General features: G+C 42.5%; 1 protein-coding gene across 1 annotated transcript in view; it reads right to left on the reverse strand.

The window, feature by feature from the left end:
• Window positions 1–3,499: 3,499 nt before the first annotated feature.
• Window positions 3,500–25,940, reverse strand: part of LOC126416610 (liver carboxylesterase 1F-like) — a 168,129-nt gene continuing 145,688 nt past the window's right edge. The window contains exons 11-13 of the mRNA XM_050084363.1: window positions 20,312–20,429; window positions 17,671–17,791; window positions 3,500–3,889 (exon numbers count right to left, since the gene is read on the reverse strand). Of these exons, the coding sequence (XP_049940320.1) occupies window positions 3,652–3,889; window positions 17,671–17,791; window positions 20,312–20,429 (477 nt within the window). The 3' untranslated portion in view covers window positions 3,500–3,651. The remainder of the gene's footprint in view (window positions 3,890–17,670; window positions 17,792–20,311; window positions 20,430–25,940) is intronic.

A 25,940-nucleotide genomic window follows, 5' to 3' on the forward strand; every position in this document is an offset into this window, starting at 1 on the left:
ATATAAAGTATCTTCGGTGTTAGTGGGCGTGTACGGCAATAAAAGAAGTTTTTTACGTTGACAGCAGCGTTCATATGTAGCTCAGTTGTATGGAGAATAGGCTGAAGTTTGAGATAGGTAAGAAGAAACCAGTATGCGAACTGAGGAATGAAGAGTTACGCTTGAAGTTCTCTGAGGCTACAGATTCTGCGATAGTGAATAGCTTTATAGACATTTCAATTAAGGAAAGACGGGAATCTCTAAAAAGGGCAATGACAGAAGTTGGAGAGAAAACATAGGTACAAAGAAGGTAAGTGCGAGGAGACCATGGGTAACAGAAGAAATTCTTCAGTTGATCACGAAATAAGCAAGAACAAGAATTCAAGGACATTCAGGTGTATAGAAATAAAGGTCCCTTAGGAATGTAATAAACAGGAAGCAGTGGAAGCTAAGGCGGGATGGCTGCATCAAAAATCTGACGAAGTCGCAACAAAAATTGTCAGAGGGACTGACTCAGCCTATAGGAAATTCGAAGTAACCTTCGTTGAAATTAAAAGCAAAAATGGTAACATGAAGACAGAAGTGTGAATTCCACAATTAAATGCCGAGGAGAGAGTGGATAGATGGAAAGAGCATACTGAAGGCCTCTGTGAGTGGTAGTACATGCCTGATGACGAAGAAGAAGAAACAGAGGTCGACAAGGAAAACATAGGGGATCTAGTATTCTAAACGGAATTTAAAAGAGCTTTAAAAGACTTCAGATCAAATAAAGCAGAAGGAACATGTATCATTCCATGAAAATTTTTAAAATCATTGAGGGAAGATTAACAAACTGACCATTCTCTTTGGTAAAGTGCGAGAACCATCGCACCCTCTGCTTAACATCGCGTGCATCGAAGTTTATGACAATAATATAAGGAAAAATGGAAACGGAATTGAGGATTTCTTAGATAACGATCAGCTCGGCTTTAGGACCTAAAGGCACCAGAGAGGCAGTTCTGACGCTGCTGTTGATACAGGAAGCAAGACTGAAGAAAAATCATGACACGTTCATAGGATCTGTAGATCTGGAAAATCCGTTTATGTTCAAGAACGAAGATGGAACATTAAGACTGAAAGACCAATAACGAAGTGCTCGGATTAAAATCGGTATAAGACCACGATGTTCAATCTAAACATCGAAGAAAGAGTGCTGTAAATAAAAAAAGGTTCATGATTGGGATAAAAATTGAAAATCGTATCCTCAGAGAAAGTGAAGGATCTGTTGAACGGAATGAATAGTCTGGTGCCAACAGAATATGGATTAAGAGTAAATCTAAGGAAGACGAAAATAATGAGAAGTAGCAGAAATGAGAAACTACGGGAAACTCAACATCACAACAGGGGATGACGAAGCAGATGAATTTGAGGAATTTTGCTATTTTGGAAGAAAAAACCCACACGGACGACGCAAGGAGGACATTAAAAGCAGACTAGGACCGGCAAAGAGGGCATTTCTGGCCAAGAGAAGTCTACTGGTATCAAACATAGGCCTTAACTTGAGGAAGAAGTTTCTGAGAATGTACGTCTGGAGCACAGCACTGTATGGCAATGAAAAATGGACTGTGGAAAATCAGGAAAAGGAGAATCGAAACAGTTGAGATGTAATGTTACCGAAGAATTTGAAAGTAAAATGAACTGATAAGGCAAGGAACGGGAAAGTTCTCTGCAGAATCGTCGAAGAAGGGAACGTAACGAAAATACTGGTGAGAAGAAGTGATATCAGAAAATAACCTGTATGGTGCCAGGAGTCAACGAGGAAAGGAATATAAGGTAAACTCTGACATATGGTTGGTTGGTTCAAATGGTTCTGAGCACTATGGGACTTAACATCTTTGGTCATCAGTCCCCTAGAACGTAGAACTACTTAAACCTAACTAACCTAAGGACATCACACACATCCATGCCCGAGGCAGGATTCGAACCTGCGACCGTAGCGGTCGCACGGCTTCGGACTGAGCGCCTAGAACCGCGAGACCACTGCAGCCGGCTGACATATGACGGGGCAAGTTCATACGACATCTGTTAACGTAAACTGCATGGTGCTAGTGGGAGCTGCAGAGGTTGAAAACTGTAGAGAAAGACAGAGATTCGAATACATCAAGCAAATAATTGGCCACGAAGTCCGTAAGTGCTACTCCGAGATAAAAATTTAGGTAGAGGGGTAGAATTCGCGGTGTGCCGTTTCAGAGGAGTCAGAAGTCGGGTGACTAAAATATAAGTAAACAGATAAATAAAAATATATGCCTGAAACTGGTTGCACGGCACACTACGTTACCTACTTGTGATGTTAGCGAAATCAATATGACCAAGGGAGTTATTTGTAAGGAGATATCGGAACATTTGCTAGTGTAAATATTTGGGAATTTTCTAGTATCCCTTACTAACGTATCGAAAGAAATGCAAGATTTTAATAATTATGAAACGGCATTGCACATGACGCTGAATCTTCGGAGAATCTCCTCATTCCTTACCTTATCGGTCCATCTAATTTTCAAAATTCTTCTGTAGGACCACATCTCAAATCCTTCAATTCTCTTCTTTTGTGGTCTTCCACAGTCCATGTTCCACTACCATACAGTGCTGTGTTCGAGACCGTATTGTTGGCTGTCACTGTTGGACATAACACTGTCTGTTACGACTGCGATTAACATCAGCAAGTTTCGGGTTGCGTGATTGTAAACCCGTTCAAGACACAGGAATCATAACAATTGTTCATTTGCAATGTATTTAAAAATGCTCTGTATAAAAATACGCAAATATCTGTCCCATTTATTCTCATTTTCGATCTATAGTACTTGCAGCTAAGGCATGTTTTAGAAACTTGCACCTTCCCAGCCAGTTAAACACTAGAATATCACATCTGTGAAGAAGCGTAAATTTGCGTCCAGTCCAGACGTAGGCTGTTAACTATGTTATATTTCGTGTAGAAAATTCAGTAATAGGTTGTATGATGCTGCGGTTACCAGATGAACTGAATTTCAGCTCACTATATTTCGCTGTAGCACTCCAGTACACAACAATTATGATTACGTATTCTGTTGCAGTGATTAGATTCTTATCTTTGATTAATCTAAAGTGGGCTTCCGATTGGATCAAGGAAGGAGAACTTGGTAAAGGGTTAAAGAACTCGATAACAATATTAGTTGATGAAAACTGCATTGATGAAATATTCTAGGTGGTGACGTGACAAGTTGAGTTGGTGAGACCTCTGGATACATCAAGTAGTACCTGTCAGACAGGAAACCAGGTTTTTGTGACAGATCGATAATCACTTTCACAAAAGTAAAGTGACATGGATGTCAAATGGGATGCACTGATGCATACATTCTGGTTTATGGAATCTGAAGTCCCTCTCGCAGAATTCAGACAAGCGATGAGGCTAGTATTTGAATGACGATAACAGAAAAGTACATAGGTTCAGCCACCGATCAGTTACGTACTGCTGCTGTTCAGTTAATATTTAGCCTCTGTTCAGTTACTGTTCAGCCACCTTCCACATAGTGTTCAGCCGCTTCCAAACACTGTTCAGCCACTTTCCAGTTACTGTTCAACCACTCTTAGTGTCCAGCCACTGTTCATTTAGCGTTCAGTTGCCAATCAGTTACTGTTCAGCGAATGTCTGGCAGCTGTTTAGAAGCTGTGTAGCCGTGTAACGGCGGCAACAGCAGCCCCGAGACCCACGAGCAAAGGACTGGCCAGACGCAGTGCTGCAGCGTTCAGACCCTCCCTGAGGGTCACGGTGAACTCTTTCTCGAATTGCTCCTCAGCCCGGAACGGCCAGTCAATGCGCAGGAACTCCTGTCGCTCTGGCGTGTATGACTTCCACGTGGGGACGTTGTCTACTTTGCTCTTGTTGGATGATGGGTTCCTGCGGAAAGAAACGAAATTTCAGTAGGTGAAAACATGTCATATTATTTGTGTATTTATGTTATATACTACTGAACCCCGCAATGCTTCACAATTGCTCAATAACTTGGGACTTGTGTATCATAATCTCCTCCCCCCTCTCTCGACCCATCTCCTCCTATCCCTGACTTTGTTTGTCCCCCTTCTTCCCCTTCTCTTTGTCCATCTTCTCCACCTTCCCCTCTCATTGTCCACCTAACCCTCTCACACCCAAATCTGTCACCATCCCCTTCTCACTCTTCTCTCTGTCTGTCTCTACCTTGCAACTTTCTCTGTCCTTTTTCTACTTCTTCCCCATCTCAGTCCGTCTTTTCTTCCCATCCTTCTCTGACCTTGAGCTTTGTTTATCGTTACTGCAAACGAAACCTTGATCAGAAATTAATATTGCTTAAAATCAATGGGTAAATCAAAGGAAATCATTAATACAAAGGGCACAGAAGAGACCTCTCCAACTGCTAGATTTATGAGGATAGTAGCTTCAGTGACAATATTTCTTATAGTTTTAATGTGTGAAGGGGTAGTATTCTAATCATAAGTTGATAAGCCATAAATAAAACTTTCATCTTCCCTCTGATAACCGACACAAGAGAGAAAACAGAACAGCTCGCTGTTGCGTATACAATTTACATATAAGGAGAAAGAATATGTGTGAAAGAAACAATTTGTCTAATGATTTAAAGACCCAGATGTCTAAGTTAAAACTGACTGCGGAAAAGAAAACAAACCACACATTTTACTACCACAGCGTTATTTTTCCTCACATTCTGCTTATACAGAAAATTTTTACATTCTTTTCTAAAAAAATATACAGTCTATACTCGTCTGAATATTAGTAGAGTATGACACAATAATTTGAAGTATAACGGTCAATAATTTATAGAGATTTTGTCCCACTTATAAACTGGACATATATAATTATTTATGCCACGTATTTAAAAAAAATACAGCTACTGTCTGTTTCAATCTTTGTTAGTGCCTTGTGCAAAAATTGGAAACAGATTGGTCAAAAATTCTTTGATAAATTTTACTATGCTCCACTGGGGAATTTAAGGCAGGGAAACTATGCTCGGAGAAACAAGCTCAGGGAGATAACAGGAAAAAAAATCACAATATTGTGTAGTCTTTTAGTTACATTACTTAACTGCGAATACTATCATTGACACAATGAACGTATCATTTGTACTGTATCTTACGAAATCTGCTGAAACTTACGGCCATCAACATCAATGCTAGCAAGATATCGGCGTACACGGTCCTGACGCTCCAAGAGAAATATGCCTTTTGTGTTTGGAATCACATCACAGGCAGCTACAATTCTGGCAACTAATTCCATCTCCTTATGCGCTGAGGTCTCATACACAAGAGACTTAGGTAAGACTTAGGTACCCCAATAGCTAATAATCAAACGGATTAAGGTTGGGAGACCCCGCAGGACATGGAATAGGACCTCCCCTTCCATTCTAGCGACCAGGAAACGCTGTACCGGTACTACTCCAACGTATTATACTCTACCTCTCTGAATAGCACTGCGTAATGAATGGATCTGTCGTTGATTCATAGCACGTTCTGTCATGGGAAAACGTAAATACGACACAACAGAGCCACATTATGGAGAAGTAAAGTAAACAAAGCCTGCATCATGACTTCCTGGTAATCAGGCTCATATTCCTTGTTTCCTTACAGGAAATAAAAAATGTATATGCAAATAAGTAGCATAGTAAGTGTAAACTCGTATACATGTTAGTTGTAAATCAGATGGAAAACAGTAAAGCTAGACGTAGCTGTAGACAAGTCTGCTCTCATATCTCCTTCAGCTGGTTTCTCCGATCCTAGGTTCCCCGTCTCAGATCATTCAGTGGAGCATTCTCTATGTCATGTTACACTTTTGTTGCACGCTCTTACGGTAACACTCTCAGTGTACACAGGGTGTATCAAAAAGAGTCATCCGACTTTTAAAAAATCGTAACTGTTTTGTTATTTGAGATATGTGCGTGAACAACGTGCTGTTGTAGAAAGGTTTGCATGGTTCCCGCTAGGTAGCAGCAGCGTGTCCCCACTTCTAGTAAAAATGGTGTCGGCACAACAGAAGGCGTTTAGGTCCTACGTTTTGCGAAGTGCGGGTCAGTACTAACTGTTCAGCGTGCCTTTCGTACTAGATACGGTGTGGATCCTCCTGCAGCACAGAGCATAGGACGATGGCATGAACAATCCCGACAAACATGCTGTTAATGTAAAAGCAAATCACCGACCCCTCCCCGAATGTCTGGCACAGACGTTGAACGCATTAGCCATAGTTTTACAAGGAGTCTACAGAAATCCATTCGCTGTGCAGCTCGACAGCTCAACATGCCCCCGATGTCCGTCTGGCTTGTGTTGCGTCGACGTTTACACATGAAACCAAACAAAATTCAGCTGCTACAAGCTCTTCGTGAAGGTGACAAACAACAACGTGTGGTGTTTAGTAATTTCGTTCTTGGCAAGATGGAGGATGAACTTATCTTACACGCTTAGTGTTTAGTGACGAGGCAACACTCCATTTTGGCCGCGCGGGGTAGCCGTGCGGTCTAGGCGTCCTGTCACGGTTCGCGCGCTCCCCCCTCCCTCCCCCGTCGGAGGTTCGAGTCCTCCCTCGGGCATGGGTGTGTGTGTTGCCCTTAGAGTAAGTTGGTTTAAGTTAGATTAAGTAGGGACCGATGACCTCAGCAGTTTGGTCCCATAGTCCTTACCACAAATTTCCATTTACACTATTTAAATGGAAAGGTGAATCATCATAATGTGAGAATATGGGGCACGGAAAAACCACATGAAGTTGTACAACATGAGAGGGACTCTCCAAAATTTAATGTGTTTTGTGCGGTTTCACGGGAAACGCTGTATGGTACAGTTTTCTTCGCTGAGAATACTGTTACAGGAAGCACACAGCTCGATATGCTTTTAGAACTTTCATTTTCCCACAACTGGATACTGATTCGAACGACTTCATTCGCCAACTGGATGGGGTACCGCCACACTGGCACCTGGAAGTGAGAGAATTTTTAAGTCAAAGAATAACTGAACGTTGGATCGGTCGCACTGAACCGAAGGATTCAGCCTTACATTACTGGCCTCCAAAGTCACCGGACCTGACTGTATGTGATTATTTCTTCTGGGGGCTTATAAAATACTCTGTTTATGTGCCCCCATTACCAACAACAATGAATGAACTGAGACACAGCATAACAGCAGCTGTGGAAGCTGTAACTCAAGACTGCTCGCTGCAGTGTGGGAACAATTTGAATACCACGTTGACATATGCCGTGCATCTCAAGGGGGGCATTCTGAACACCCATGGAAAGGTATGAAAAAAATTGTATTGTGTTTCCCATTCGTCAAAAAACTAAATTTATTACATATGTTTATTAGTTTCAGAAATATAGACGCGGCAAATCGGATGATTCTTTCTGATACACCCTGCATAAATATACTAAAAAAACAGTGAGCCTATGTCCATATGAGAGTTTATTAGAATATCATGTAAAAATATGAAGTAAATTGGTAAAGATCATTATCGGATTTTTGGTAATAAAATCAAACCGTATATCGTCTTTATCTAGTTGTATAGATTAGATAACATACACTCCTGGAATTTGAAATAAGAACACCGTGAATTCATTGTCCCAGGAAGGGGAAACTTTATTGACACATTCCTGGGGTCAGATACATCACATGATCACACTGACAGAACCACAGGCACATAGACACAGGCAACAGAGCATGCACAATGTCGGCACTAGTACAGTGTATATCCACCTTTCGCAGCAATGCAGGCTGCTATTCTCCCATGGAGACGATCGTAGAGATGCTGGATGTAGTCCTGTGGAACGGCTTGCCATGCCATTTCCACCTGGCGCCTCAGTTGGACCAGCGTTCGTGCTGGACGTGCAGACCGCGTGAGAAGACGCTTCATCCAGTCCCAAACATGCTCAGTGGGGGACAGATCCGGAGATCTTGCTGGCCAGGGTAGTTGACTTACACCTTCTACAGCACGTTGGGTGGCACGGGATACATGCGGACGTGCATTGTCCTGTTGGAACAGCAAGTTCCCTTGCCAGTCTAGGAATGGTAGAACGATGGGTTCGATGACGGTTTGGATGTACCGTGCACTATTCAGTGTCCCCTCGACGATCACCAGTGGTGTACGGCCAGTGTAGGAGATCGCTCCCCACACCATGATGCCGGGTGTTGGCCCTGTGTGCCTCGGTCGTATGCAGTCCTGATTGTGGCGCTCACCTGCACGGCGCCAAACACGCATACGACCATCATTGGCACCAAGGTAGAAGCGACTCTCATCGCTGAAGACGACACGTCTCCATTCGTCCCTCCATTCACGCCTGTCGCGACACCACTGGAGGCGGGCTGCACGATGTTGGGGTGTGAGCGGAAGACGGCCTAACGGTGTGCGGGACCGTAGCCCAGCTTCATGGAGACGGTTGCGAATGGTCCTCGCCGATACCCCAGGAGCAACAGTGTCCCTAATTTGCTGGGAAGTGGCGGTGCGGTCCCCTACGGCACTGCGTAGGATCCTACGGTCTTGGCGTGCATCCGTGCGTCGCTGCGGTCCGGTCCCAGGTCGACGGGCACGTGCACCTTCCGCCGACCACTGGCGACAACATCGATGTACTGTGGAGACCTCACGCCCCACGTGTTGAGCAATTCGGCGGTACGTCCACCCGGCCTCCCGCATGCCCACTATACGCCCTCGCTCAAAGTCCGTCAACTGCACATACGGTTCACGTCCACGCTGTCGCGGAATGCTACCAGTGTTAAAGACTGCGATGGAGCTCCGTATGCCACGGTAAACTGGCTGACACTGACGGCGGCGGTGCACAAATATTGCGCAGCTAGCGCCATTCGACGGCCAACACCGCGGTTCCTGGTGTGTCCGCTGTGCCGTGCGTGTGATCATTGCTTGTACGGCCCTCTCGCAGTGTCCGGAGCAAGTATGGTGGGTCTGCCACGCCGGTGTCAATGTGTTCTTTTTTCCATTTCCAGGAGTGTATATTATATACACCTTATACACAACATAATGCCTGTCAATCGCACACCCTCCTAGAAAAACAGCCTGCTAAATATTTTGGAAAAAATAGGAATTTTCACATATTTGACGAAATATTATGAAAGTATTTTCGAAGAACACACCGATCTACAACTAACAATACAAAAAGTTCATGGAATATTTTAACAATATTCACATAAACCTTTAGTGCTGAAGTAATTTTTTTGTTTAACAATTGGATTAACACAGGTAACGCAGTTTAGACATGTAATTATTAAATTAGTGCAATAATCAACTCAGTTTGGGTGTTAAGCACTTTGACGTTGAAATATATATTATAACCAAAATTAATAATATAATTAAAAGTGCCCTATAGCTACAAAATTATATTTTAAGACCATTATTGGTAGACATATGTGGCATGTACTAAGTAACAGTGAGAATCTGTGTATCTTATAAAAGTGTATTTATGTACATATGTTCAACTTCTCTTCGTAAACTACTGCATCGATTTCAACACAATTTAGAACAGTTATCATATGCTATCTGGAAAGAACCACTGTGGGGTTAAGAACAATCTAAACCTCATTGGGGTGGGAAAGAAAAGAGGGATACATTGAAGGATAACTCAGGAGCGCCTACAGCAATTTTAACCAAATTTGTTAGGTACATGGCTTATTATTTGCATAGATATATTACGGCAGTAAGATTAACACTACCACTAAGGGTGGGGTATAGATGAGAAGGTATGACGCAAAAATGTTCAAAAACGACCTATTGCTTTTTTATTTACTGTATGTAGATGATTTGGAATACATTTCAAAGGACGAATTGTAATTTGTTTATTGTTTTCGGTATTCATTGTGAAAATCAGGTCGCGAGAATGCCAATAATTTTGTCAACTTGTTTTGGGACCCAATATGAAGCCACACGGCTGAATACCACAGATCCTCACATGGGTGATCTAGAGTGAAACTGCACGGAGTCACATGTATATGTATGCAACGTAGCTTACATGCTCACATGTTGACCATTTATTAAAGCCCCTGGATCGATATCAACCAATCTTGATACACATATTGCTTATTACCTGGAAAGGAATATTGTGGGGATGAAAACCACCACTCTACCTTTGGGGTGGAATGATGATGGGGTGAACAAAGAGAGGTGGGAAGAGGACATGGACAAAGAGGAGAGAAGGCGGACAGAGAAAGATGGAAGAGTAAATGGAAAGATGGGGAGATGTGTTGCACAGGGAGAGGGGTGAGGTAGGAGTGGACAGTGAGGGGTGGAGGAGGGGAGGGGGCAGAGAGGGAGCCGAGATGGACAGGAATGGGGGAAAGGACAGAGAGAATTGGGGAAGAGGAGACAAACAGCGCAACACAACGTGCCATGGACACTGAAGTAGTGCTGGAGGGAACTGACACCACGAACCCTGCAGGGCTGTCCATAAATCCGTAAGAGTATGAGGGAGTGGATATCTCGTCTGAACAGATCTCTTCTGAACAGCATGTTGCAACGCATCCGAGATATGCTCAATAATGTTTATGTCTGAGGGTGTAGCATTGACCTGCTGGAATCACCCAAGTCCGTCGGAGAGCACAATGGATGCAGGTGATCAGACAGGATGATTACGTACGCGTCACATGTCAGAGTAGTTTTTAGATGTATCAGGGGTCCCTTATCCCTCCATCTGCACACGCCCCACACCATTACAGAGCCTCCACCAGTTTGAACAGTCCCCGCTGACATGTGGGGTCCATGGGTTCATGAGGATGTCTCCTTACCTGTACACATCCTACCGCTCTATACAATTTGAAACGAGACCCGTCCAATCAAGCAACATGTTTCCAGTCATCGATAGTCCAATGTAAGCGTCGACGGGCCCAGGCGAGGCGTAAAGCTTTGTGCCGTGCTTTCACCAAGGGCAGACGAGTGGGCCTTCGTGTCGGAAAGTTCATATCGATGACGTTTGATGCAATGGTCCGCAGGCTGGCACTTGTTGATGGCCAGCATTGAAATCTAGAGCAGTTTGCGGAAGGGTCACACTTCTTTAACGTTGAACGATTCTCTTCAGTTGTCGTTGGTCCCGTTCTTGTTGGATCTTTTTCTGGTCGCAGCGGTGTCGGAGATTTGATGTTTTACCGGATTCCTGATACTTACGGTACGCCCGTGAACTGGTCGTACGGGAAAATCCCCACTTCATCGCTACCTCGGAGATACTGTGTCCCATCGCTCGTGCACCGACTATAACACCACGTTCAAACTCAGTTAAATCTTGATAATCTGGCATTGTAGCAGCAGTAACCGATCTAACAACTGTGCCAGACACTTGTTGTCTTATATAGGCATTGCCGACAGCAGCGCCGTATTCCGTGTGTTTGCATATCTCTGTATTTTAATACACATGCCTATACCAGTTTCGTCGGCGCTTCAGTGTATATATAGTGTGGTCAGAAACAGTCTGAAAAGCTTGACAGGGTGTTTCAGGATAGGTTTTGTGGAGAAATAATTGTTAAACAATTCCATACGCTGCGTCTTTTCCGAATTAAGTAGCATTTAAGTTAGCTAATCAGGCCGTTGCACACACATATTCAAGAGGCCCATCAGAGATGGTGTCGCCAGAAATGAACTTCGTTTAGTTTAATAAAACCAAACAAGAGAGCGATAGAAAAACTGGATATGGAACGGTAGCAAGGGTAGGACCCGAGGCAATGGCTAAACAGCCTCGTGTGCTATTATCTACGCTATGAGAAGAACTGGCACTAATTTTATCTGGCGGGCCACTTGAATTCGTGGGGCCATATTGGGTAACTTCAGTGCTAACCATCCCGGAAGCTGCGTAACATAAAGAATTTCTTCTGAACAATTATTTCTCAACATAACCTACTCTGCAACACGAACATTTAGAAGCTTTTGAGGCTGTTTTGACCACCATACATCGCGATCACTGCATCTGAAGTCAGGATCAGGTTAGGATATGGAATTAAACTTGTTCATTATATCCTCTTTGGATATTGAAGCAAGAAACTTCCAACAACTGTCATTCTGAGTGGCCGACTGAGTTATGTTACGTAAGTTGTGCATATGAAAGCATGCCTTTTTTATCACTTGAAAGATGTGAAAACAAACTACTGAAATATACTACAGATTTCCAAGCACATACTTTACAGAGGGATAAATGGCCCACCAACGCCAGTCAGAGAAAACTGTTACGTGCAAAGGAAGTGTTGGAAACGCCATGTACAAACTAACACAGAGATCCTCGGTAAGTTTACAACGATTATAACTCAGTTCAAAGAACAGGTTTAACCAGCCTCATTTAATATTGTGTCCACTAGCCTTTTGGAGGGTTATAATTGCGTTATCAATTGGATATATGCCAATTACTGAACCACCGGCGGTTTCTCGTATATTTGTGTCAGATACAAAAACAAATGTTTAATACAAAGCTTAAAGTTATGTAGATGATTTGATTGCACAGGTGAACAGTAATATAAATGTTGATACTCGTACTTTTCGGTGGTTACAGACTGATTTTCGAGTCGTACTCACATAGCATACATTTTTCGTATACTGAAGCAAAGTTGGCATATTTGAAGGTAACAAGTTAAAAAGGTAGAATGCAGTGTAACGAACACTGGCTAATTTTAATTAAGATTTTAAATAATAATAATATTTACTATTATTATTACTGTGTGAGATTAGACCCTGTTGGATCAGGCAAAACTTCTAGATTCGTTTTCGTTTTATCCCACACTGCTCTCATTTTTTCAGCATGGGCTCTCTTCCTTTCCTTTGTCCATTTTGTTCTTGCTTTCTTCGGAGCTTCGTTTTCTGGCTCAACTTCCCATCTGTCAACTTCCTGCTTAAATACCTTTCTGTCGAAAATATCTGGATAATTTATCTGAACTTTTTGTAGGTCGTTTTTGACCTCTTTTATGTATTTACGAATTTGGTGCGTAAGTCTCATTTTGGGATGGCTAGAGACGTGCCCATAAAATTTTAATCACCTTTTTCTAATGTCTGCTGCAAGGGTGAACAATTTCTCAGTTGTTTGACGAGATTGTAGTCTATAGCCCTCTTACGTTATCTTTGGCCCTAGTATCTTTCTGATGAATTTACGTTCTTCATTTAATAAGTTTTCTAAGTCAGCTTTTATGTGGACTGTCAGGGTTTCACTGGCATACAGGACTTCAGGTTTTAATATTGTATTATAGTGCCTAATTTTAGTGTTTGTGGACAAGCATATTTTATTGTACACCTTGTAGGTTCTTCCAGAGGCTGTCTTTAATTTTTGGAGGCGGCTGTTTTATGCTATTTTCTCTCGCCCTGTAGGTTCAAGGACTTCGGTTAAGTATTTAAAATACGAGACTATATTGATATGACCGTATTTTTTAGTCAGGCTTTGGGTGTCAGTTTTCGTGGCGATGAACTCAGGAGGCTTTAGGAAAGATATTTGCAAACCAACTTTCTCTGAACGGCCTTTAAGGGTTTCAACGTGTTCGATTGCTGTTATCTCATTATCCGCTAGTAATTTTATTATTATTATTATTATTATTATTATTATTATTGGTAGTAGTACATTAAGCTGAAACTCTGTGTGTGAGTGACCAAAGTCTGACTGCAGTAGGGACCTTCAAGTGGACGTAGTTTGCAATAGTTGCACAGAGATGAAGAGTCTGAGTATAGAGTAACATATAGATTTGCATTAATGCTAGCCTTTGGGCTGGGGAGAAGACAGACTGCATGAAAGATCTTAATATGAAACACGAATTACGGCATAATGCTTACTAAAAGGTATCGTGACACTATCATCAAAGACATCGATAAGGGTACTGAGTCCTCTCACCATAATACAGGACGAACATTGTCTCTTAAATTGCATAGCGAGAGGTCTAGCATCCCTTGTGCCAACGCGTCTCATTATACTTCACGTATAATCTGGAGATTAGTAATCGTTTGCAGTGGTTGTGTTAAGTAAGTGGTCCTTCGGTCTACGGTATCTCAAGTCTGACAGATTCAAGACCTGGCAGCGACCTTGTTACTCTCTGTTCTCGTCGTCCATTATCGTCTGTCAGATGGAAGTCAGATAAGTTCACATCGTGAAACACCGTCACATGTCGTTACAACGTGCATCTATTGAGACAGCAAAGCACGCAGCTTGATGCTTCGGTGGACGAGATCATTATGCAGCATATCACTACAACGGTGGAAGGGGTCAAAATGACCCCTGTCATACGTTTTTCGCTCATTGTCATACACAATTTATTTACTTCGTTGATGAATTATATGACTTTTTCTAATTTTTTCTTCTCTTTCTGAAGATGTTTTAGTATTTACAAAATATTTTAATTTTCTTCGCCATTTCATTCAGTATACTTAGAGTGGCGGAAGGGGTCAATTTAACCCCACTGTAATTTCTCTTCTGAACATAAATAAATTATCCAACAATATAGTGGCAACAGTGAGCAGTAACGCCGAGCAGTTGCTCGTCATTGTTGCAACTTTGAACGTGTGGATTCCAGTCCTCCACAGCTTATGATGTCTCACTCAGGGAGTTTTGTCTGTGAAACAGGTTTTCGAACATGTATCGTCAGCGTGGACTTTCTGATGAAGAAGTGTTACATCTCTTAGAGAATTCCGAATCGGAAATTGACTTCACTGATGAACACGAAGACAGTGCAAGAGGATTCGGATGCTGATATACATGAATCATCACCTCTTTGATCACAGCAGGTACAGTTGGAAGCGTCTACAAAGGTGACTGCAAGGGATGGAACCGTGTGGTGGATTGGAAATTATTCATCTTCTGGAAGGCGGTCAGCTGTGAAGTTCTGAAGGAACCGCAATTGTTCACAATCGACAAAAAGAGCACAATATTTTAATACAATGTTTAGGGACACTTAATCGAAATTTGCAAGATCTTTTGCGCTGATTTGTGACACCTTCTGCGCCAATTTGTGACCGTTGATGAAACTTGGACCCATCATTAGATGCCAGAATCACAACGGCAGACAGAAGCATGGACAAAAGCTGATCAAAATACACCGAAGAAGGATAAGACCGTTTTCTCATATGGTAAGGTGATGGCCACTGTTTTTGGGATTCCCAAGGAATCACCCTCACAGATTACTTGAAGAAAGGCAGAATCATAACTGTGCCCTATTATACTTCATTGGTGGACCGTATCAAAATTGCGGTGACTGAGAAAAACCGAGGTTGACACGCAAAAGCGTGCTCTTCACCAGGATAATCTGCAGCCTCACACGTTAACGATAACAACGGCGAAAATACATGTATTAGACTTTGAATCAACTATTGTAATGTAATCAGTTGATATTCCTGCGTCTGCTGCTCCTAATCCTTTTATTTATTATTAAATTCTAATGGTGCACGTAAGTATAATTATTTTGTAATTATTAAATACAATCATCATCAGCTGACCTCAAACGCGAGGTGTTAACTACATCGATTGCTACACACGAGGGAGCTGACCAGGACATTTACTGTGATGGTCAGTTCTTCTCAAGATCGTAAAGCAAGACAAGGATGCAGGTACTTGATTGTGGGTAGACAAGCTTAGTCATATACCAGCTAAATATTTCCTGTCTCCTAGAAAATTCTGCACTGCAATTAAATGAAGCAAATGCAGCTCTGCACCACCGACCAGTTGACTGATGCAGAATGTTCTGTCTCAATGACGCAGCAACCTGCTCTCATCCAAATGCTATAGTTGTGCCATGGTGTTTCATTCTTAGTCACAAGACACGTGTTGACGAATTTGCCGAGAGGAGCTTGGAACCATTAACGTGCTGAAACTTCTTGGCGGATTCTAGTTATGTGTCGGACTGGGTCTCGAGCTCAGAACGTCTGCCTTCCACGACAACTGCTGTAACGACTGTCGTATCCAGACCCTCACAGTATGACGTGTGTCCACTATATATAAGAAAATACTTGCATCTGATAACTGAAACTAGAAATAAAACGAGTGATATACGACTTGCAGCCTGCCGGAGATGCCTACGTTTCCCGTACGACACACTATGTGTACCACTATGCCCAACGTCTCTGCCATCACAGACTGTTGCAAGCGATCTATTTAACATGCGCCTTAGCCATCACATGTTTCCATGTTGACTTCATGTTTCTCTGTTCTAGATCCCAGAGTTCATGAGTTTGAGTGTATGAACACTGTACATAAGTCTGTCTACCAACACAACCATCCATCTGGTTGTGAAGAGCTGGAGCCCAGTATTTCAAGATACACTGCGTAACGCAAAGCATCACCTATTCGAAACCTCTTAACTGTTTCCCACTGCAATGCGTAAGTTTGAACTTTGACTGAAAGTTGGCTACAACCTTTGTCTGTAATGGTGCGAAAGCATGGCACCCTGTGACATCACCCTCTGGGTTGGCGACGCTTCAAACTGCAAGGTGACATCACATTCGAAAATAAGACTACTGCTCAGAAGTTCATGTGAGCTGTCAGGTGGGTTTATGAAATCACACTGACACTAAATTACACCACAATTCTACCGAACACCACGTGGATATGTCACATGATGGGATAGCCGTAACATCCTCTTTTATCCACACCTCGCCTTACCTTTTTAACGCCTCTGCCGATTGATGTCAGAACAGTCCATATCACGCCTTTTTCTAATGGGTAGCCGCGGAAAATATTTTCTGCAAAGCGATACTCATTATCGGCACGAAAATGCCTCAGGGGGTGGCACAAAGGGCGTCATGAAACCATCCCTACACTTGGGGCGTTGATTCCAACACGTTTCACAGTCGAACACGACAGTTCGCATTGCCATGAGCAACAGGACGATATGCTTAACAACTTTTACACTGCTGTCACTTCTGGACGATTCAAATGAAATCTGAGGAAACTGTGGGGACGCAACCACACTGAACACGATCTGACCCCCTTAGGAACGTAGTGCGGCCGCAATTTTTGCTCTGGTGTTCAGGGTGATACCACTAGGGATCGTTCAAGAACATTCGACGAAATTTGAGTGTGAGCCGAAGCAGCAGAAAGCGATTATGCTTCTTCAGCCCTACCGCTTCGAACTCTTCTTTGGCATGATCATGAGCGGCTGCAATATTAACATGTGCGTGAATAAAACGTCAAAGCGTCCATCTGAGGCCCCCAGTTCGACAACACCCTCGGTGCACTTTAAAAACATACCTGTCAGAAATTTCGACGCCAAATCAGTATGGCAGCTGCTCAAGCATCTGAAGGTAGGCAAACCCCAACCATGTATTGTCGAAAGGGTTGCCTAACCATTAGTTGTTAGGGTCGTCAAAAGAAGGGATGATATGTGGGTAAGAAAGGCTGTGACGTCCTTCCCAAGGTGTGACACGTCCACAGAGGCATTGGGCAGAATTGTGGATAAATTTGGCGCAATGTGTCATCATTAACCCACATAACATCTCACATGAACTTCTGAGTTATGGCCCTTTTTTCACATGAGTCGATATCTTTCCATTTGAAGCGTCTTCGGCCGCGAGGATGTCGTAGCAGGGCGCCAAGCTTTTTCACCATTACAGAAAATGATTGTAGGCAACTTTGAGCCAAATTTCAAACGTAGGCGTCGCAGTGGGAGACAGTTACGGAATTCTGAGAAAGTGATCCTGTAATTTTGTTGCGCATTGTAGCATCGAGGTGTGGACAAGAGTTCGGATTAGATTGCACTTACCCAGAAATAATGAAATTAGCAAACAGGTGCACCATCCTCTGGGAAACTTTGTCCTCTTCTTTTGTAAGATTGTAGTCCAGTCTAGGGAAGAGGTACACCAAGTCCATCGCATGTTCAATGGCTGCGAACAATACAAACAGAAACATAATGCTCTCTTGTAAGGTTTCTATGTGACGATGATAAACATTTTAAACTTCCCATGTTAATATCAACAGAAATGCAGCAGCTTTTAAGGGGGGACTTTATATAATAGTAATAGTAATAATAACTGCTTGTGGGTAAATGGCCTGGTACAATCTTTCAGTTCCACGACGCTTAGGTGACACACATACCTTTAACCTACCCTAATAACCCTACTGCCATGGGAAGGGGAACTAAAGTTTAACGTGGAATTCATACAACATGTCATTAAGGGATTCCTGCCTCTGTTGTTAAGAAGTACGATGCAATGTTCCCTTGCATATGCATGCATGTCTAAAAGAACATTGAATCGAACTTCATAACAACATAGGAACTGCAATATCGTTTGTATCTGCCAGTAGCTAGCAGTGACTTCCAATTAAATTGTCATTGCCAGTACGGGAATAACATAAAATATAATACAAGTAGAGGTTGTGATGGTAGAACGACTGGGTATGAAACTTGGGGTTTCTCCGTGAGTCGTGCACGGATAGCCAAGGTTGTTTAGGCTGCCGCTCACTTAAAGTGGGGAATCCGGTTTCGAGTCCCGGTTCCGCACAAATTTTCATTGTCCTCATTACATTACACAGCTAATGGTCGTCAGTAATTGCAACTTCGAATACATGGTCCTCTCTTCGTCGATGATCACTATCTTGTCCTCCGCTGCAACTAATTTTGCTGTTTTTTCAGTGTAGAGAAGCATATGGTAAACGTGACCAGGCAATGAATAGAGGGAGAGGAGGAGATTAGTGTTTAACGTCCCGTCGACAACGAGACCCTTAGAGCACAAGCTCATATTAGGGAAGGATGGGGAAGAAAATCGGCCGTGCCCTTTGTCAAAGGAACCATCGTTGCATTTGCTTGAAGCGATTTAGAGAAAGCACCAAAAACCTAAATCAGGATGGCCGGACGCGGGATTGAACAGTCGTCCTCCTGAATACGAGTCCATTCTGCTAACCACTGCGCCACCCCGCTCGGTCATCTGGTGAAGAACACAATATTATAGCGTATGATTACAATACTTTCAGCTAACATAAATTAGTCAAATAAGAAATTTCTCGACAGAGTAAGTTACGATTTCCTTTTCTTACAGCCAGAAACACAGAGTGCTACCAAAATACGCCTTCCACTGCTCTTTTGTTAGTAAAACGTGAGTAACCAAGAAGTGTGTCGGTGATAGGAAATTGCTGCTACCGTGAAATGAGCTGTTGCGAGAGTCCTCGTTCCTTCAAAAGAATTACCGAAATAAAAAAGCTATAGCAGTAGCCTTTCATAAAAAGTGGTGACATTTTTTTAATATTGCAGAATAATTATACGGCTTCCTAGAACATAAAATACTTAATAATGCCAGAAAAAATAATAGGAAGGACGTTGTTAGCAGTGTTGGTGATAGTGTTATTGTATTATCAACTTATGTGTTTATTCCTTCCTTTGCAATCACTGTGAAGATCAAAATATTTGCGAACAACCAACAGTATTAAAAACGAGTATAGCGGCTCGGCTTTTAAACATTGTAATAAGATCACAAAAAAGAAATGAAAGAGAAAATGAAATTGTGAAGCACTTAGGTTCATCAAAGAATTCGTAATATTATTAAGTAAAATGTTTCTGCGTCACTAAATTGATAAGGCGTTTTTTGGTGTTATAACCTGAATGAAGTAACGGTTGTCCGTCTACACGCGCTTACAGTTCGACTGGGGGAGTGGGAGGCGAGAAAATAAAAGCATGTGGAGGGTATTCACACTCAGTCGAACAACCGGTAATGCGCTAATGCGCTACGCCTGTCTCAAACACTATGTTTCTTAAGGAGTCCTCTATCTCTATTTAAGCTAGTTATCACTTTGTTTTCTCACTTCGTCTGAACAGTACGGTTTCCCAACGATGCCTCGTGCAGATAATGAGTCAGTGGTAGGTGGGCGTCGCTTGGTTCTCGGGACCTGATGAAATAATTAGTTCTCCGTTGAGTAAGATGCCCTCAGTCCTAACTGTTTCATCTGGAAGAACGATATCAAAAATGACCAAAGAAACTCAACAATATTTGAGATGAAAACGATAATAGTCAAAACATTTTCATGAGAACGGTCTTCTACATTGGCTTTCGATGGGTGGATTGAAATACATTTTATTTTGTGATCAGTACAGTCTTGAGTGTGCAGCTATTTTCAAATTAGTATAGTATAACCTGTCAATAACACACAGGCGAATTGTGTTACCATTTGGACGTTCCTCTAATTATACCTTTTTAAATTTAAGACAATTACTTCCGCTTGACGGGACTACACACTCTTCATCATGCCTCCACAACTCACTAGTGAAGATCACGAGGTGACAGCGTTTTTAATCCAACCGATTACAGACAGCGTGGCAGAATTTATCACGTGAGAACTCAGCTGTAAATAGATCGGGATAACACAAGGAAGGAGACAACCTTCTATTAAAAAGTAGTTTGTTTGGCGCTCACCTGGTACGCTGAAACTGGACCGGTGGCTGTACGTGTACAGGTAGCTCTTGCCGCCATGCAGCGTGTTGCAATCCGCTGACGTCATCAGGGGTCCCTTGAATTGCGTAGCACCAATGAACTGCAAGTGTGAAAATAAGTACGGCTACAGTCAGAGTGTCGATAGAGGCATAAGTACGCATCTCACGTAGTTCAGTATACTCTTAACTGAGTTTTATTTTTCAGAGTGTTGCAGAGCTGGCAGCTAATTTTTTAGATTAATGTTTAAAAGCGTTTTGCAAATGATATGTTTGAGTTTAAACGTCAAAGACAACAGTGTCCGTTGTCGTTAACGCACGCTTATTGCGTCAGCACTTGTGATTGATCACTTGCCTAAACAATATTTGTTTATAACTTCCCGACTCTATAACTTAACAAGTGCGCGTAGTTTCACAATATTCACTGGCTTGCGTGATGGTAAGTCATACGGACAAAATATGTAAACCGATTACACTTGCATCTATATTACGCTGTAATTATTTATTCACGAGTAGATATGCGACTTCCTGTGAAAGTGAGTAGGTGACACACTGCATACGAAAATGCCTGGAGTTCGGTTCACAATCGTGTCTATTATATTTCATTACTTATTACTTATTTTGTTTGCGAGGATCCTATATCCTCATACGTATATACATTCATGTGCCTAAATATACAGGGTGCTTCCGTAAGAGCTTGCAAAAATGTAACAGGACATAGAGAATGATCCACTGAACAATTTGAGGCAGGGAACCTGGGATGGGAGAAGCCAGCTTAAGGAGATATGGAAGTAAACTTGTCTTTCGCTTTGCCTAGAAATACTGTTTTCCAGCTTATTTACAACTAACACTCGCACAAGTTTACACGTACTGTGCTGTTTGTTCACATGTGCATTTTTTATTTCCTGCAAGGAAACAAGGACGAAGAGCCCGATTACTAGGAAGTAATGATGTTGTATTTCTTGGTCGCGGGATTCGAAAGGGAGGTCCTATTTCATGGCCTGCAAGGTCGTCTGACCTGAAGCACCTTGATTATTTCCAATAGGGATGTCTAAAGTCACTTGTGTATAAGACCCCAGTGGACACGGAGATTGGGTAAGTTGCCAGAATTATAGCTGATAGTGTGGTGATTCGAAACACACCCGGGATATTTGTCAGCGTGCGTCAGAATCTTTTTTGTCGATTTCATGCTTGCATTGAGGTTGATGGTCGTCAGTTTCAACACATTTTGTAAGATTCAACACAAATGGTACTCTCATTGTGTCAGTGATGGTATTTGCAGTTAACTGTAACAAATGTAAATAAAAAAGTTCCCAGTAATGTGATTTTATTCCTATTATCTCCTTAAACTGTCTTCTCCAACAACAGGTCCTTTAATTGAAGTTGTTCACTGTAGCACACTTACGTCGCGTTAAATTTTTGCACGCACTTAGGGAAACACCCTGTATTAAAGCAAGATTCAATGTCCCTGGTGCCGTTGCGACAAGCGACAGCGTAAAGAATGATATAAGCGGAGCAGAGATGACTGGGGAATCATTCTTGCGACGATAAGGTTTGCTAATCTACTCAGCAAGCCAACCTGCGTGTGTGGTGGACGGTATTTCGTATACCACAGTCCCTCTCCCTCCTTCCTGTTCAAGTCAGGAATGTTTCGCGGCAAGAACGATTGCCGGTAAGGAACCGGATGGTCTGGAATTTCTCGAATTTTATCTTCATGTTGTTTTCGGGATAAATACATAAGAGAACGCAATATATTTGTTGTATGTTCTAGGAAACAATGCTCTCAGAACTTTAACAGTAAATCACACCCTCATGCAAAACATTTCTCTTGCAACTTATGGCAATGGAGTTGTTTGAATATCTCCATGACGCTATCGTGCATACAAAACGAACTTGTAACGAAACGCGTTGCTCTTCTTGCAGTCTTCTCTGCTTCCTCTATCAATCCTACCTTGTACAGATCCCGTACTGACGAGCACTACTCAGGTATGAGGAAAGTAAAGGAAGGAAGCTTGGGTTTAGCGTCCCGTCACACATCGAGATCATTACAGACAAAACACAAACTCGGATTGTGTCAAGGATGAGGGGAAACCGGCAGTGCCTTCTCTAAGAAACCATCCCGATATTTGTTTGGAGCGATTTAGGGAAACCACAAGAGTCCAGCGTGCTGACCACATGGGGAAAGCCACAGACATAAGCGCATATGATTCTGGCCCAGCGCCTAGGATCGAGCACCGTGGAAACGGCTAAACTGACTCGCGGTTCGCATGCTTTTGATACCGTTCCCCACAAGCGACTATTAATCAAATTGCGTGCATATGGAGTATCGTCTCAATTGTGTGACTGGATTCGTGATTCCCTCTCAGAGAGGTCACAGTTCGTAGTGATAGACGGTAAATCGTCGAGTAGATCAGAAGTGATATCTGCCGTTCAGCAAGGTAGTGTCATAAGCCCTGTGCTGTTCATGATTTAACTAAATGATCTAGGTGACAAGCTGAGCAGCCCCCTTAGATTGTTTGCAGATGACGCTGTAAAATCATCGGACGATCAATTGCAATTACAGAAAGACTTAGACAGGATTTCTGTGTGGTGCAAAAAGTGGCAGTTGGCACTAAACAAAGAAAAATGCGAGGTCATCCACATGGATACTAAAAGAAATCCGATAAATTTTGGATATACGATAAATCGCACAAATCTAAGGCCTGTCAGTTCGACTAAATACCTATGAATTACAATTACGAGCAACTTAAATTGGAGAGACCACGCAGATAATATTGTGGGGAAGCGAAACATAGATTGCTCTTTGTTGGCAGAACACTTAGAAGATGCGATAAACCCACTAAAGAGACAGCCTACATTACACTTGTCCGTCCTCTGCTGGAATATTGCTGCGCTGTGTGGGATCCTTACCAGGTAGGATTGACGGAGGGCTTCGAAAAAGTGCAAAGAAGGGCAGCTCGTTTCGAGTTATCGCGCAATAATGGTGAGAGTGTCACTGATATGATACGCGAGCTGGGGTGTCAGTCACAGAAACAAAAGCGGGTTTCTTTGCGGCGAGATCTATTTACGAAATTTCAATCACCAACTTTCTCTTACGAATGCGAAAATATTTTGTTGACACCACTTACGTAGGGAGAAATAATCATCATAATAAAATAAGGGAAATCAGAGCTCGAACGGAAAGATTAGGTATTCCTTTTTCCCACGCGCCATTCGAGAGTGGAATGGTAGAGAACTAGTATGAAAATGGTTCGATGAACTCTCTGCCAGGCACTAAAGTGTGAATTGCAGAGTAACCATGTAGATGTAGATTTAGATGTAGATGTAGACGCTACTGTAGAAAGTGGCTGAAGTATGGTAAACCCACGAGTAGTCGACAAGGTGGAGACCAGAGGCCCTGGATAGGGGCCATGTGCGGCAGAGCTGACGATAGTTTGCAATGCTGGTGCAGCGACAAGTATTTCGGAGCTCATCGTTCAGCGCCTATGCTCATGGCGTTCCGCGGCACAATACCTTTATCTTTCCATGTTGACTAACGAAAAGCCGGAATACAATTGCAGTGATCCCGGGTATTCAATACCGGATTATGGTTCAACGGAACAGATAAGCCGGCATCCAGGCGAACGGCCTCTCGAAACATGCACAACTCTATGGATGCTTGCCGTTGGGGGACATTAACCTAGGTTTACATTGGACCAGTCGTAGTTGAAGGCGCCATGACAGCTGTGGGCTACGTGAAAATTATTGTGCAAGAGTTGCACCCATTCACGCCTGCTGTGTTACCTGACAGTTAAGGCATTATTCAGAAAGGTACTGCCCGGTTGACAAGACCAAAATCGTGATACACGTTATGACTTGGTTGCCAAATTTGCCCCTTATGAACTTGATGAGACACATCTGAAACGACGTCGGGTGCCAGCTCTGAAGCTACAAACCACAAACTAGTGATTTATTGGAATTGTTTGACCTGTGCACGGGAACTTGGTGCCACATATTTCACCAAACCTATCAACGACATGTCGAACCCATGCCACGTAAAATCGGTCTTGTACTGCGTTGCGAAAGTGGAACAACACGTTACTAAGCAGTTGGTAATAGTGTTTTGGATCAGCCAACATATAATACTTATATTTGTCAATTTCTTTATTCAAAAAATGGTTCAAATGGCTCTGAGCACTATGGGATTTAACATCTGAGGTCACCTGTCCCCTAGAACTTAGAACTACTTAAACCTAACTAACCTCAGGACATCACACACATCCATGCCCGTGTCAGTATTTGAACCTGCGAACGTAGCGGTCGCGCGGTTCCAGACTGAAGCGCCTAGAACCACTCGGCCACACGGGCGGCTAGTTTCTTTATTGAATAATTCATTAATGTGGTCCCATTCGTGAGATGTCCATAATCTTGCAGCACTGCTGATTAAGGTTTTCATTATGAAAATGTTTATTGAAGTTGTGGCCCACTATATTCATAGATTATGTAATTCCACTGTCAGTGATCGTGTAAGAGACGTGAAAAAATTAATAAGTATACTTGGTTACCTGTAATTGACAACTATGAGCCTTCATTAACTACATCATCATCTGATCGTAAATAAACCATTTCGTAACGATACCAAGCGAAATAGGTGATTCAATCTATTACTTCCCAAACTACCAGCTAGGGTGGATTAAGAGAACAGGATTAATGTGACATTTCGATTTCGGAGGAAGAATTAACACCTATGGTAACGATTTCTTACTGTTAAAAATCAATATTTATTTTGTGGTTCTAAGTCCTCGCCTTTTCTCAGAGTGTTACTTGTACCCTACGTCCCCAGTTAGTTGTTATATGCATTTCAACATGTGCTTTCCCATAGAGTTGTGTTCTCCTCTACAGCTCTTTCTAGTACTGTGGAGGTTATTCCTTGTGATATTAATACATGTCCTATCATCCTTCCACTTCTTGTCAACGTTTTCCACACGTTTCCTTCTTTGGCGATTCTGTGAAAAATCTCCTGATTGCTTACCTTACCAGTCCACAAAATTTTCAACATTCCTCTGTAGCATCACAGCTCAGACACTTCCATTCTCTTCCGATCTAGTTTTTCCACTGTGCTTCATTTGTTGCCATACAATACTGTGTTCCAAACGTACATTCTCAGTAATGTCCTCCTGAAACTGAGGATTATGTTTCATACCAGTAGACTTCTCTTTGCCTGTACTAGTCTACTTTTTACGTCCTCATAGCTTCGACCGTCGTTTGTATTTTGCTTCCAAGGCAGCCGAACCCCTTAAATTCCTTTACTTCGTGAGCATCAGTTAAATTTATCGCTGCTCTCATTTCTGCGTCTTCTGATTACTTCTCCCTTTTTCCCGGTTACTCTCATTCCTTAGACTGTTCGCTCCACTCAGTATATCCTGTAATTCTTCTGCACTTTCACTGACGATGGCAATCTCATCAGCGAATCTTATTAATGATACATTTTCACCGCTCTTGAGTCCTTATTTTTATTTCCGTTATCGTTTCTTCGATGTGCAGACTGAAGAGTACGGACGAAAGACAGCATCAATATCTTACATCAAAACGAGCACTTCGGTCTTTTAATCCAGTCTTATTGTTTCGTGTTGGTT

The sequence above is a fragment of the Schistocerca serialis genome, chromosome 8, assembly GCF_023864345.2.
Source record: "Schistocerca serialis cubense isolate TAMUIC-IGC-003099 chromosome 8, iqSchSeri2.2, whole genome shotgun sequence".
Classification (NCBI taxonomy): Eukaryota; Metazoa; Arthropoda; class Insecta; order Orthoptera; family Acrididae; genus Schistocerca; species Schistocerca serialis.